The sequence below is a fragment of the Ovis aries genome, chromosome 2 (genome assembly GCF_016772045.2).
Source record: "Ovis aries strain OAR_USU_Benz2616 breed Rambouillet chromosome 2, ARS-UI_Ramb_v3.0, whole genome shotgun sequence".
Classification (NCBI taxonomy): domain Eukaryota; kingdom Metazoa; phylum Chordata; class Mammalia; order Artiodactyla; family Bovidae; genus Ovis; species Ovis aries.
Genome location: NC_056055.1, coordinates 112,728,815 through 112,742,414, shown reverse-complemented (window position 1 = coordinate 112,742,414; position 13,600 = coordinate 112,728,815). Strand labels below are relative to the sequence as shown.

General features: G+C 41.1%; 1 protein-coding gene across 5 annotated transcripts in view; it reads left to right on the top strand.

Moving 5' to 3' along the window:
• The first annotated feature begins 1,485 nt into the window (after window positions 1–1,485).
• Window positions 1,486–13,600, top strand: part of MFSD14B (major facilitator superfamily domain containing 14B) — a 122,014-nt gene continuing 109,899 nt past the window's right edge. For 2 of the 5 annotated variants that reach the window (XM_060409584.1, XM_004004465.5), the window contains exon 1: window positions 1,486–1,914. In XM_060409584.1, the coding sequence (XP_060265567.1) occupies window positions 1,816–1,914 (99 nt within the window). In that variant the 5' untranslated portion in view covers window positions 1,486–1,815. Of the gene's footprint in view, window positions 1,915–2,229; window positions 2,415–13,600 lie in introns of those variants that run through there. The other 3 variants (XM_060409585.1, XM_060409583.1, XM_060409586.1) reach the window with 3 other exon arrangements.

Sequence of the window (13,600 nt, the reverse complement as noted above, 5' to 3'; positions counted from 1 at the left end):
AAATGACAGAATGATCTCTGTTCGTCTCCAAGGCAAACCATTCAATATCACAGTTATCCAAGTCTATGCACCAACCAGTAATGCTGAAGAAACTGAAGTTGAATGGTTTTATGAAGACCTCCAAGATCTTTTAGAACTAACACCCAAAAAAGATGTCCTTTTCATTATAGGGGACTGGAATGCAAAAGTAGGAAGTCAAGAAACACCTGAAGTAACACACAAATTTGGCCTTGGAATGCGGAATGAAGCAGGGCAAAGACTACTCGAGTTTTGCCAAGAAAATGCACTGGTTACAGCAAACACTCTCTTCCAACAACACAAGAGAAGACTCTACACATGGACATCACTAGTTGGTCAACACTGAAATCAGACTGATTATATTCTTTGCAGCCAAAGATGGAGAAGCTCTATACAGTCAACAAAAACAAGACCAGGAGCTGACTGTGCTCAGATCATGAAATCCTTATTACCAAATTCAGACTTGAAGAAAGCAGGGAAAACCGCCAGACCATTCAGATATGACTTAAATCAAATCCCTTATGATTATACAGTGGAAGTGAGAACTAGATTTAAGGGCCTAGATCTGATAGAGTGCCTGATGAACTATGGAATGAGGTTCATGACATTGTACAGGAGACAGGGATGAAGACCATCACCATGGAAAAGAAATGAAAAAAAGCAAAATGGCTGTCTGGGGAGGCCTTACAAATAGCTGTGAAGGGAGGTGAAAAGCAAAGGAGAAAAGGAAAGATATAAGCATCTGAATGCAGAGTTCCAAAGAATAGCAAGAAGAGATAAGAAAGCCTTCTTCACGATAAATGCAAAGAAATAGAGGAAAACAAAAGAGTGAGAAAGACTAGAGATCTCTTCAAGAAAATTAGAGATACCAAGGGAACATTTCATGCAAAGATGGGCTCGATAAAGGACAGAAATGGTATGGACCTAACAGAAGCAGAAGATGTTAAGAAGAGATGGCAAGAATACACAGAAGAACTATACAAAAAAGATCTTCACGACCCAGATAATCACGATGGTGTGATCACTCATCTAGAGCCAGACATCCTGGAATATGAAGTCAAGTGGGCCTTAGAAAGCATCACTACGAACAAAGCTATTGGAGGCGATGGAATTCCAGTTGAGCTGTTTCAAATTCTGAAAGATGATGCTGTGCTGTCCATAGGGGGTCGCAAAGAGTCGGACACAACTTGGCTACTGAACTGAACTGAGAACATGCCCATCCATATAACTGTTGGGGGCATCAGAAAAAAATAGTTCGGCGGTTTGGCTTCCAAACCAAGGCCAAAAGTACAGTCACTAACAATATACACCAACACTCTCACTTGCCCACACCAGCTCAGGAAAAAGAAAATACAATTGGAGGCCCTAGGTGATGACGCATTTCCGGCGCGATGCGGAATCCGGAAGCCAAGGAGGCCCCGGAAGCGTGGAGGAGGGGCCTGGGGTGGGCGGGCGCCTCTGAGGCTTAAGGTGCTGGCCCGCAGCTTCTGGCGGAAGCTGAGATCCCGGCGGAGGCCTCCTTCCCCGCGGCAGCTTGTGGGAGAAGCGGGGGCGGGGCGGGCCGGCCGAGGAAGAGGTGGGCAGCTACCTGAGTTGTGTTCGGTTCGGCGGCTGTGGTTGCAGTCGCGCTCTTGCTGCCTCCGCATCCCTCACAACCCACGGCCTTGCTGCTGGCCTGCCGCTTGACCTACGGCCGTTTTGGGCCCCAGAGCCCATGAGAGCGCGGGCCCCGCCACCGCTTTTGCAGCTAAGCTGTAATCCAGGGGCGCCCGGAGCCGGCGGAGGCATGACCGCAGCATGAACGCGGAACCTCCGGAGGAGAAAGCAGCGTCGGGGGCGGAGGCAGGAGCCATGCCAGAGAAGCGCGCGGGCTCCCGGGCCGCGGGCAGCAACTCGGTGAGCGTGGGCTTGGAGGCCGGCCGCATCGCCCAGCCCGAAACCCGGAGTCAGGGGAGGTCGGGCCGTGTTCGCGGCCGGAGTCCAGGGCCACCCATTGCGGGACTGGGATCTGGTTCCCCTTGGGGGTGAGGCATTGACCGTCAGCTCGGCGTAGGGGCTCTGGCTCTCGGAAAACTTTTCCGACTCAGCCAGCCGACTTCATCACTGCTCTAACGTTGCTCACCGCTAGATTAAAAATTAGGCGACTTGGTTGTTTCAGAAGACGCCCAATGTGGGATTGTGAATATAAGTAATTTGATTTTTTCAGAGTTCTCCATACACGTGACAGCCGGTACTGCTTTCATGGTGCATCTCTGGCTTGAGCCAACTTAGAAGATGTGCGGAGAGCATTCAGAACCTGCCTTGGGCCCTGGATCCTGGACCCGGAAGGTTGAGTGGATGCTGGGCAGGTCCTTCCTGTTCCTTCTTGGTTCTCTAGGCTGTCGCTGCAGCGTTTGGTGAGCAGGATTTCAGAGGGAGCTGCCGGTCCCAGGGCTCGGCTGAGGAGTTTATTCAGGCCAATCTCTTTAACAGTTTCACGTGAGATTCAGATGACTTCTGAAGCACTGGTTTTATTGGCCTGGGTTGGCAGACAGGCTATGTTCGTGGCGTTTAGATGTCTGACGGTGGAACTCTAAGCATAGAGTGTCATTTTTTTAAAATATTTTTTGGAGTTTATTTTAGACAGGAGACATAGAAATGGTACAATGAATACAAACTAATGCGAACGAGACTTCCAAAGAAAAATAGAAACTTTAGGAAAATTAAATTGTATGCAATCGGCTTCGAATTTAATTTGCTTTTAAAAGAATGCTAAATAATGTTGAAGACCCCCTCCTGCCCAAATGACTTTTTATTTTTGGAAAAACAACCCTTAAGGGTTCCTCATTTCAAAGATAAGATTTCTGGAAAGTGGGAAGGTTTTTCGGTAGGAGGGAAATTCTGTAGAATTGGGTTTTTCTCGTTTTGTTTTTAATTACATAAAAAGTAGACTTGTCTTCCTGCCGCTTAGAGGAGACCAAATTGCCAGCTCCTCCTCCTGTCTTTGAATCAATAGACCATAATTACTGACCATTGGCCAAGGTACTAAGCTTGGAGGTAGCCTCCTTCATCCTTTTCCATCTTTTCCTCTCATACATTAATAAGTCTATTTACGTTTACCCGGTAAAGATTTTAGGTTGTTTTTTTTTTTTTAATCCTTTCTGCATTCCTGTGGTTCAGTTCCTCAGCATTTTTGAGCTAGATTTTGACTTTGATACTGTTGCTTTACCATCAGGTTGCTCTCCACCTTATTGATTAGTGGAATCAAGAATGTAAATATGATCATTACTGCTGTCCTTAAATATTTTCATTGGCTTTCCTTGGCTTATTGTATAAAAAAATAACCTGACAACTTGACACATTGTAGCATAATGATTAGATGAACATGCTTGGAATTTCCCTTTCCACCTTTTATTACCTATATAACTTAGGGCAAGTTATACAACATTTCTCAATATTTTGAACATAAATGATTGGTCAGAATGTATAAGTCATCCCTGACTGATAAAAAGCGTTCAGTTCTCTCCCATGTACTAATCTATACAGTAACTAGAGCCCAACCCAAAAATTAAAATTGCTAAGTTTATGTGCTTAGAGCAGAAACTTTTGAGAGATGTGTATTCAGTGAAACTGATAGGAGTCTTGCTGCTAATTAGGAATAAATAGATTCCTGTCCAGTCTTTCCTTGTCTCTGAGGGTGCAGTTAGTCAGTGTTGATCAATTGCAGTGAATCCTGACAATGAGTTTTGGTGCTTGCTCTGTTTAGTGAGATCAGTAGAATGCGCAGGTGACAGAGTTCAGCCAGTGGCACGTTTTGTAATGTGTGTGACCTGGGAAAGAAGTGAATGCCTTGAATATGCTCATGTCATATGCCAGTACCTCAAATCATAAGTCTTTCCTGCTTGTAGTTTCTTTCTAGGTTGCTAACAGGTGCTACATTCTTTGCCTCCACCCCGCCCCCACACCCCCAGTTGTTTAGCAACTAAACAACAAGAACTGATTCATTTTGATGTGTTGGAATTTCCTTATACCTTGATTCTATCGTTTCAGGTTTTTAGATGCTACTAATAATCACAAGCAAGACTGCCCACGTCCAGGGATTTGGTTGAACCGTTTTCTGTCTTGTTTGGCAAGAGATGTATTGACCTGAATAATAGAAGGGAATCATGTATTTATTCTAAGAGATCATTGCATTCTAGAAAAGGGAGGTGTCTGTAGCAAATAAGTTCTTGTTTTAGTGTCCTTTCTTTGCTCTGTCTCTCCCTAGTTGTATGTGTATGTAACACCTTGAAACATTGTGTCAGAATTATTTGCATTATCATTGAAAGCATATTTCCTGTTTCCAGGTAAAGGGAAATCCCTTTTGGAGTCATTTACCTTTGAGCATCTAATGAGAATTAAAGATTTCCTGCAAAGAAAACACAACTGAATTTTGCATACTAGGTATTTCACAGTGTTCATGAACTACATAGAAGCAAACTTTCTGTCCACTGACAGATGAATGGATATAGAAATTATATGTATGCATGGTGGAATATTACTCAGCTATAAAAACACATTTGAGTCAGTCCTAATGAGGTGAATGAACCTAGAGCCTATTGTGCAGAGTGAAGTCAGAAAGAGAAAGAAATATTGTATATTATTACATGTGTATGGAATCTAGAAAGATGGTACTGATGAACCTGTTTGCAGAGCAGCAGTGGAGATGCAGACATAGAGAACAGACTGGTGAACACAGTGGGGGAAGGCGAGGGTGGGATGAATTGAGAGAGTGGCCTGGAAATGAGAGGGTAACAGGCAGGAAGGCCAGGGGTCTCCAAATGGAGGAAATAGCCTGCAACTGTCAGACATTTTTATCTCTCTTAAGCGGCAGGAGGAAACAAACTAGCGATATTTTCTCCTTCTCTATACAAATTTAAAAGGTTTCACTTAAAATTCTGTGTTGCCATAATGACACCTGGTTTCACTTGAAGTTAACCAATGCCTTTTTCTTGTGGAAATGTTTATCTTAAGCTATGCTAATGTACTATGCATTTACCCCAAACTCTGTCTTTTAGTTGGTTCCACCTTTTGGGCTCAGAACCTACTTGATAAACCAGTATGTTATACCCTGATATTGTTCCTCTAATCTGTGTAAATGAAACTATTTGTATGGTGCTCTGCCCTTCTTCAAGATTCAAGTTAATCCTTTTATGGCCCAAGATAAACCATTTGGTGCCAAGATTATCCCAAAATACATCTTATGGGTGAGGGGCCTGGTGCCATTCTAAGTTTTGAGACATTCCTTTCTTTCATTAACAGACTGCTGGTGACTGTATAACATCCAGCTGCAGACTAGCAGGGGATACTCTTTCTGCCCCCTTCTGATGCCTATGTCAGAAGCTTTCTCTATCTCCTTTATACTTTAATAAATCTTTATTACACAAAAGCTCTGAGCAATCAAGCCTCGTCTCTGGTCCCGGATTGAATTCTTCTCCGGGGGCTAAGAATCCCGGTGTCGTGATTGAACAACAACCTTTCAGAAACACGTACCTCACCATGTGTTAAATAGACAGCCAGTGGGAATTCGCTGTATGACACAGGGAGCTCAACCCAGTGCTCTGTAACAACCTAGAGGGCTGGGAGATGGGAGGGAGGGAACACATGTATGCCTGTGGCTGATTGATGTTGATGTACCAGCACAATATTATAAAGCAATTAGAAGGAAATGGCAACCCACTCCAGTACTCTTGCCTGGAAAATCTCATGGATGGAGGAGCATTGTAGGCTACAATCCATGGGGCCACAAAGAGTTGGACATGACTGAGCAACTTCACAAACTTAAAAAAAAAAAAAGCCAGTACTAGGATACCAGTTAAGATCCCTGATGGATGGCTTCTCAGGATCAGTGCCATTCTGGTTACATTTGATGTCTGTTTAGTTGATTTTCCTCAGATTGTTTCAGAGAGGGCCCTTGTAAAGACTAATTTTGATTTACAGGAACAAGAATGTCATATGGGCAAAATGGAAGTAATATCAAACAGCAGTTTGTTACCAAAACAGACAAACAAAGGCTGAAATCACTAGATATGTTTTGTTTGTAAAAAATTAAAGAGAGGACTTCCCTGGTGGTCCAGTGGTTAAGATTCCTTGCTCCCACTGTAGGGCAGCACTGGTTTGATCCTTAATCAGGGAACTAGGATCCTGTATCCCACAAGCTGAGTGGTATAGACAAACACAAAACAAAAACAAAAGTGAAAGAGGTCCTAGGGACATTTTAGGGGAAATTTATCTTAAAATTAGCTTTTGGTTCTTAACGCTATTAGGAATTGGTATGTCATTTTAGTAATAAAACAGTACTGGGACAGTGGTGTAACCAACCTCTGTTAAATAAATGAGAGCAGAAAAAAGATTAAAAGCATTCATGGGTAGTTGACCTATTGCAATTTATGAGTAACTGCATCATGCTTTCATAGCAGAGACATTTATGTTTCATGTTTAGAATTATGCAGATGTCTAGACAGCTTTGTTATTAAGCCCAGTCTTTATCAGAACACAGACTTAGAGTTGTTGTTTTATTGTTCTTGGGCCTGATAAAGGCAGGATTTTTTTGCTTCTTTGGGTATCTAAGCATCCTTTCGCTCTGTTTGTCTTAACAGATTAAGTCTTTGAAGATAGGGACTACAGCTGTGTATCTTTTAATCTAAATATTTAGGCAATCATCAGTAAATGTATTCGGAGAAGGCAATGGCACCCCACTCGACTACTCTTGCCTGGGAAATCCCATGGACGGGGGAGCCTGGTGGGCTGCAGTCCATGGGGTCGCAAACAGTCAGACACGACTGAGCGACTTCACTTTCACTTTTCACTTTCATGCATTGGAGAAGGAAATGGCACCCCACTCCAGTGTTCTTGCCTGGAGAATCCCAGGGACGGGGGAGCCTGGTGGGGTGCCGTCTCTGGGGTCACACAGAGTCGGACATGACAGTGTATTAGAGAAGTAAATCAGTTCAGTCTCTCAGTAGTGTCCGACTCTGCAACCCCATGAATCGCAGCACGCCAGGCCTCCCTGTCCATCACCAACTCCCGGAGTTCACTCAGACTCATGTCCATCGAGTCAGAGATGCCATCGAGCCATCTCATCCTCTGTCGTCCCCTTCTCCTCCTGCCCCCAATCCGTCCCAGCATCAGAGTCTTTTCCAGTGAGTCAACTCTTCGCATGAGGTGGCCAAAGTACTGGAGTTTCAGCTTCAGCATCATTCCTTCCAAAGAAATCCCAGGGCTGATCTCCTTCAGAATGGACTGGTTGCATCTCCTTGCAGTCCAAGGGACTCTCAAGAGTCTTCTCCAACACCACAGTTCAAAAGCATCAATTCTTTGGCGCTCAGCTTTCTTCACAGTCCAACTCTCACATCCATACATGACCACAGGAAAAACCATAGCCTTGGCTAGACGGACTTTTGTTGGCAAAAATAATGTCTCTGCTTTTTAATATGCTATGTAGGTTGGTCATAACTTTCCTTCCGAGGAGTAAGCATCTTTTAATTTCATGGCTGCAGTCACCATCTGCAGTGATTTTGGAGCCCAAAAAAATAAAGTCTGACACTGCTTCCACTGTTTCCCCATCTATTTCCCATGAAGTGATGGGGCCAGGTGCCATGATCTTACGTTTCTGAATGTTGAGCTTTAAGCCAACTTTTTCACTCTCCTCTTTTCACTTTCATCAAGAGGCTTTTTAGTTCCTCTTCACTTTCTGCCATAAGGGTGATGTCATCTGCATATCTGAGGTTATTGATACTTCTCCTGGCAGTCTTGATTCTAGCTTGTGCTTCTTACAGCCCAGCATTTCTCATGATGTACTCTGCATAGAAGTTAAATAAGCAGGGTGACAACATACATTACTCCTTTTCCTTTCTGGAACCAGTCTGTTCTATGTCCAGATCTAACTGTTGCTTCCTGACCTCCATATAGGTTTCTTAAGAGGCAGGTCAGGTGGTCTGGTGTTCCTGTCTCTCTCAGAATTTTCTACAGTTTCTCGTAATCCACACAGTCAAAGTCTTTGGCATGGTTAATAAAGCAGAAATAGATGTTTTTCTGGAACTCTCTTGCTTTTTCCATGATCCAGCGGATGTTGGCAATTTGATCCCTGGTTCCTCTGCCTTTTCTAAAACCAGCTTGAACATCAGGATGTTCACAGTTCATGTATTGCTGAATCCTGGCTTGGAGAATTTTGAGCATTACTTTACTAGCGTGTGAGATGAGTGCAATTGTGTGGTAGTTTGAGCATTCTTTGGCATTGCCTTTCTTTGGGATTGGAATGAAAACTGACCTTTTCCAGTCCTGTGGCCACTGCTGAGTTTTCCAAATTTGCTGGCATATTGAGTGCAGCAGTTTCACAGCATCATCTTTCAGAATTTGAAATAGCTTAACTGAAATTCCATCACCTCCATTAGCTTTGTTCGTAGTGATTCTTTCTAAGGCCCACTTGACTTCACATTCCAGGATGTCTGGCTCTAGGCGAGTGATCACACCATCGTGATTATCTGGTCATGAAGATCTTTTTCATACAGTATATTCTTCTGTATATTCTTGCCACCTCTTCTTAATATCTTCTGCTTCTGTTAGGTCTCTACCATTTCTGTCCTTTATTGTGCCCATCTTTGCATGAAATGTTCCCTTGGTGTCTCTAATTTTCTTGAAGAGATCTCTAGTCTTTCCCATTCTGTTATTTTCCTCTAATTCTTTGCATTGATTGCTGAGGAAGGCTTTCTTATCTCTCCTTGCTATTCTTTGGAACTCTGCATTCAGATGCTTGTATCTTTCCTTTTCTCAGTCAAGTTTAAACCAGCAATTATGACTATCAGTGAAATTAACTTGTTGCTGTTATATGATGTTTTGGTTGACTTTATAAAGCAAATTGGAGAGTTCTGTTTTATTCTCTGAAGAGTTTGTGTAATATTGAAAACACAGTTATAGAACTTCGTAGTTCTTCACTTTTTTGGACTAACGTAGTTTTAGAACAATTCAGATTTTCTGTTTGATTTTTTATTTTTTTCAGTTAGTTTTAGTAAGTTGTATTTTGCTAGGAACTTGTCCATTTCATCTAAAATTTCAGATTAATTGGCATAAAGCTGTGCCTAACAGCCTCTTAGGCTCTTTTAAATTACTATTGGATCTTTAGTCTTTTCTTTTTTATTGCTGACATTGGTAATTTTTACCTTTAAAATACATTAATTCTCTGATGCCTTCTGGATAGTCACAAGTTTTTCAAATGGCAATAATTTCTTGTCTTAGTCCTATATTTCTGTATTATATGAACTACACTATTGAGGAAAACATTCAGTAGTGATGATAAAAGTGTACAACTGTCTCTGCTTAACAGGAGTATATATATTTTTCCACTGTCATATATGGATATGAGAGTCTGACCATAAAGAAGACTGAACACCGAAGAATTGATGCTTTAGATCTGTGGTGTTGGGGAAGACTCTTGAGAGTCCCTTGAACTGAAAGGAGATGAAATCAGTCAGTCCTAAAGATGCTGAAGCTCCAGTACTTTGGCCACCTGATGCAAAGAGCTGACTCATTAGAAAAGACCCTGATGCTGGGAAAGATTGTGGGCAGGATGAGAAAGGGGCGATATAGGATGAGATGGTTGGATGGCATCATTGAATCAATGGACATGAGTTTGAGCAAGCTCTGGGAGATGGTGAAGGACAGGGCAGCCTGGCGTGCTGCAGTCCATGGGCTCACAAAGAGTTGAACATGACTGCATGACTGAACAACAACAACAAAGTGTTCAATTGTATGGATATATCACAGTTTGATTTTTCATTCATCCCTTGGTGAAAATTTCATTTATCACCAGTTTTGGGCTGCTGCTGCTGCTAAGTCACTTCAGTCGTGTCTGACTCTGTGCAATCCTATAGACGGCAGCCCACCAGGCTCCCCCGTCCCTGGGATTCTCCAGGCAAGAACACTGGAGTGGGATGCCATTTCCTTCTCCAATGCGTGAAAGTGAAAAGTGAAAGTGAAGTCGCTCAGTCGTGCCCGACCCTCAGCGACCCCATGGACTGCAGCCTTCCAGGCTTCTCCGTCCATGGGATTTTCCAGGCAGGAGTACTGGAGTGGGGTGCCATTGCCTTCTGCAATGAGCAGTCATCAACCAATCTTTGTATGAACTATACCTTATTTTCTTTTAAGTAAATGTCATACTTAGGAGTAGAATGGCTAGCACATATGATAGGTGTATTGTTTTATATTTTAAGGAACTGCCAAACTATTTTAAAATTTTAATTTAAAGTTTTCTATTGCCACCAGACCTGTGCCCTTGGTCAGTCAATTTTTGCCCTTCTGTTAGATGTGTAGTTGTGTCTTACTGTGCTTTTATTTTGCATCTTTCTGTGGCTAATTTTGTTCAGCATCTTTCCAGAAGCTTGCTTGCCATGGTATATCTTCTTGGTGAGGTGTCTGTTCACCTCTTATGCCTTTTTATTTGTTGTTTTGTGCTATTATCTTATAATAGAGATATAATGTTTATTTATTTTTATTTATTTGGGCTACAAGTCTTTTATCAGATATACATTTGCAAATATTGTGAGCAGAAGTTTTAATTTTGATGAAGTTTTAATTTTATCAGTATGTTCTTTTAAGGATTGTTTTTGTTTTCATATCTAAGAAATCCTAACTCAATATCACAATTATTTCCTTTTATATTTTTAGAATCTTTTTAGATTTTACAGTTAGTTTTATGACCCATTTTGAGTTAATTTTTATATGGTGCAAAGTATGGATGGGAGTTCTTTTTTTGTATATGGCAATGAATTATTGTATCATCTGTTGAGAAAACTTATTCATTGAATTGCCTTTGTACTGTTGTCAAAATTCAGTTTTCCCATATGTGTGTCCATCTGTTCTGGATTCTCTATTTTGTTTCATTGATCTCTTTATCTTTACATGAATACCATTCAGTCTCTATCACTGGAGATTCATAATAATATTTGAAACAAGTCGAGTTTGTCCTACATCCTTGTTTTTCTCTTTAAAATGATTTTGTCTATTCTCTTGTCATGTCCAACTCTTTGCGACCCCACGGACTGCAGCATGCCAGGCTTGTCTGTCCTTCACTCTCTCCCAGAGTTTGCTCAGACTCATGTCCATTGAGTTGATGATGCCATCTAACTGTCTTCATCCTCTGTTGTCTCCTTGTCCCCCTGCCCTCAATATTTCCCAGCATCAAGGTCTTTTCTAATGATCAGGCTCTTTGAATCAGGTAGTCAAAGTATTGGAGCTTCAGCATCAGTCCTTCCAGTGAATATTCAGGGTTGATTTCCTTTAGGATTGACTAGTTTGGTCTCCTTGCTGTCCAAGAGTCTGTCAAAGTCTTCTACAGCACCACAGTTCAAATTCTTTTGGGCTCGGCCTACTTGATGGTCCAACTCTCACATTCATACATGACTACTGGAAAAACCGTAGCTTTGGCTATATGGCCTTATGTCAACAAAGTGATGTCTCTGCTTTTTAATATGCTGTCGAGATTTGTCATAGCTTTTCTTCCAAGGAGCAAGTGTCTTTTAATTTCATGGCTGCTATTCTGAGTCCTTTGCATTTTAGAATTATAAAATCAGCTTGTCAGTTTCCACAAAAAAGTCAGCTGATATTTTCAATGGGATTGTGGCGATCCAGAAAATCAGTTTAGGAAGAGTTGAAAAAGTATAGATCCATAAACAAGGTACTCTCCATTTATTTTATGTCTTTAATTTCTCAGCTGTGCTTTATAATTTTTAATAGTTCTTCTGTGTCACTTGTCACACTCATACCTTATGTGTATGAAAGTGAAGTGTAAGTCGCTCAGTTGTGTCCGACTCTTATCGGACTTGCTATAAGATAGGACTTACTATCTTAATTTTCATATATAACATACAGTGGTGTTCATTATGTGTATCATTGTATGTTATATTCCTAGTACTTATAACTGGAAATTCATACCTTTTGACCTCCTCATGCAGTCCCTCCCCCCAATCTCTGGTAACCACAGATCGGATCTCTTTTTCTATGAGTTTGTTTCTTTGTTTTTGAAGTAAAACTGACCTGCAACACTGTAGGAAGATCCCTTGTAGAAGGGAATGACCACCCACTTAAGTATTCTTGCCTGGAGAATCCCGTGGTCAGAGGAGCCTGGCAGGCTACAGTCCATGGAGTTGTAGAGTTGGAACGACTGAGTGACTCTTTCTTTCTGTATTTAATTTGCTGATCTGTTAAGTTTAAATGCATCTTAATAACCCTGCATTTTTACTCCTGCTACCCTACACTTACTGTTTTTGACATTCTATTTTACATCTTTTTGTTTTCTATATTCCTTATCTGCTTATCGTAGATAGATGATTTTGCTAATTATTGCTAGCTAATTTTGCTAATTATCCCTACTGGCTTTATACATGGCTTATTTATTAGCTGCTCTGTGTTTATCTTTACAGATGAGATTTTTCCTTTTACCTTTTCTTGTTTCTAGTTGTGGCCTTTGTTTTCTCGCTTAGAGAAGTCCCTTTTAATACTCTTGTAAAGTTGATTTGGTGGTGCTGAACAAGCTTTTGCTTGTCTGTAAAACTTTTGATCTTGCCAACAATTCTGAATGAAATTCTTTGTGGGTCTTTTTCCTTTCATCATTTTAAGTATTGTGCCACTCCCTTCTCATCTGCATAGATTAGGCTGAGACATCAGCTGATAGCTTTATGGTAGTTCACTTTTAGTCAGCTGATAGCTTTATGGTAGTTCACTTGTGCTTAATTTGTAGCTTTCGGTATTCTCTTTTTATTTTTGCCATTTTAATTACTAATTATCTTGGTGCGGTCCTCTTTGGGTTGACCATGTTTCAGATGTCCATGATTCCTGGACTGTGTGGGATGTCTATTTCCTTTTCCCAGTCTAGGAAATGTTCAGCTATCGTGTCTTCAAGTAAGTCTTTCTTTTCTCCTTTTGGGCCCCTGTAATACTTGTATTATAGTATGCTTGATGTTGTCCTAAAGGTCTTTTACATTGTGCTCCTTTCTTTTTGTTCTTCTTCCTTCTTTCAGTTGTGCTTTAGTTTTTTCTGCTACTCTTTCAGCTTTCTGATCCATTCCTCTGTACCATTCAGTCTATTGTTGATTCCTTCTAGTGGATTTTTCATTTCATGCATTGTATTCTTCATCTCAGTTTGGCTTTTCTTTATATTTACTTGCTATTATATATGCATAAAAGTTTAACTCTTTGTTAAACAAATTTTTAATTTTAATGGAGTCCACCATAACTTTCTCTTGCATGGATGGTGATGATAGTGTTGTGTATACAAGCTTATCATGAAACTAAGGGACCTAATTTTGGAGTCTGTGATCTATTTCGAATTACTTTTTTAAAAAAATTCATACTGTATATATATACATAACATAAAAATGATCGTGTTGGCCATTTTTAAATGTATGCTTCAGTGGCATTTGAGTACATTAGAATTGTTGTGCAACCATTACTATTGTCCATCTCCAGAACTTTTCATTATCCCAACTGAACTCAGTCAGTACCCATTAAACTGTTAACTCCCCATCTCCCTGTCCTCCCAGCCCCTGGCAACCACTGTCTACTTTCTGTC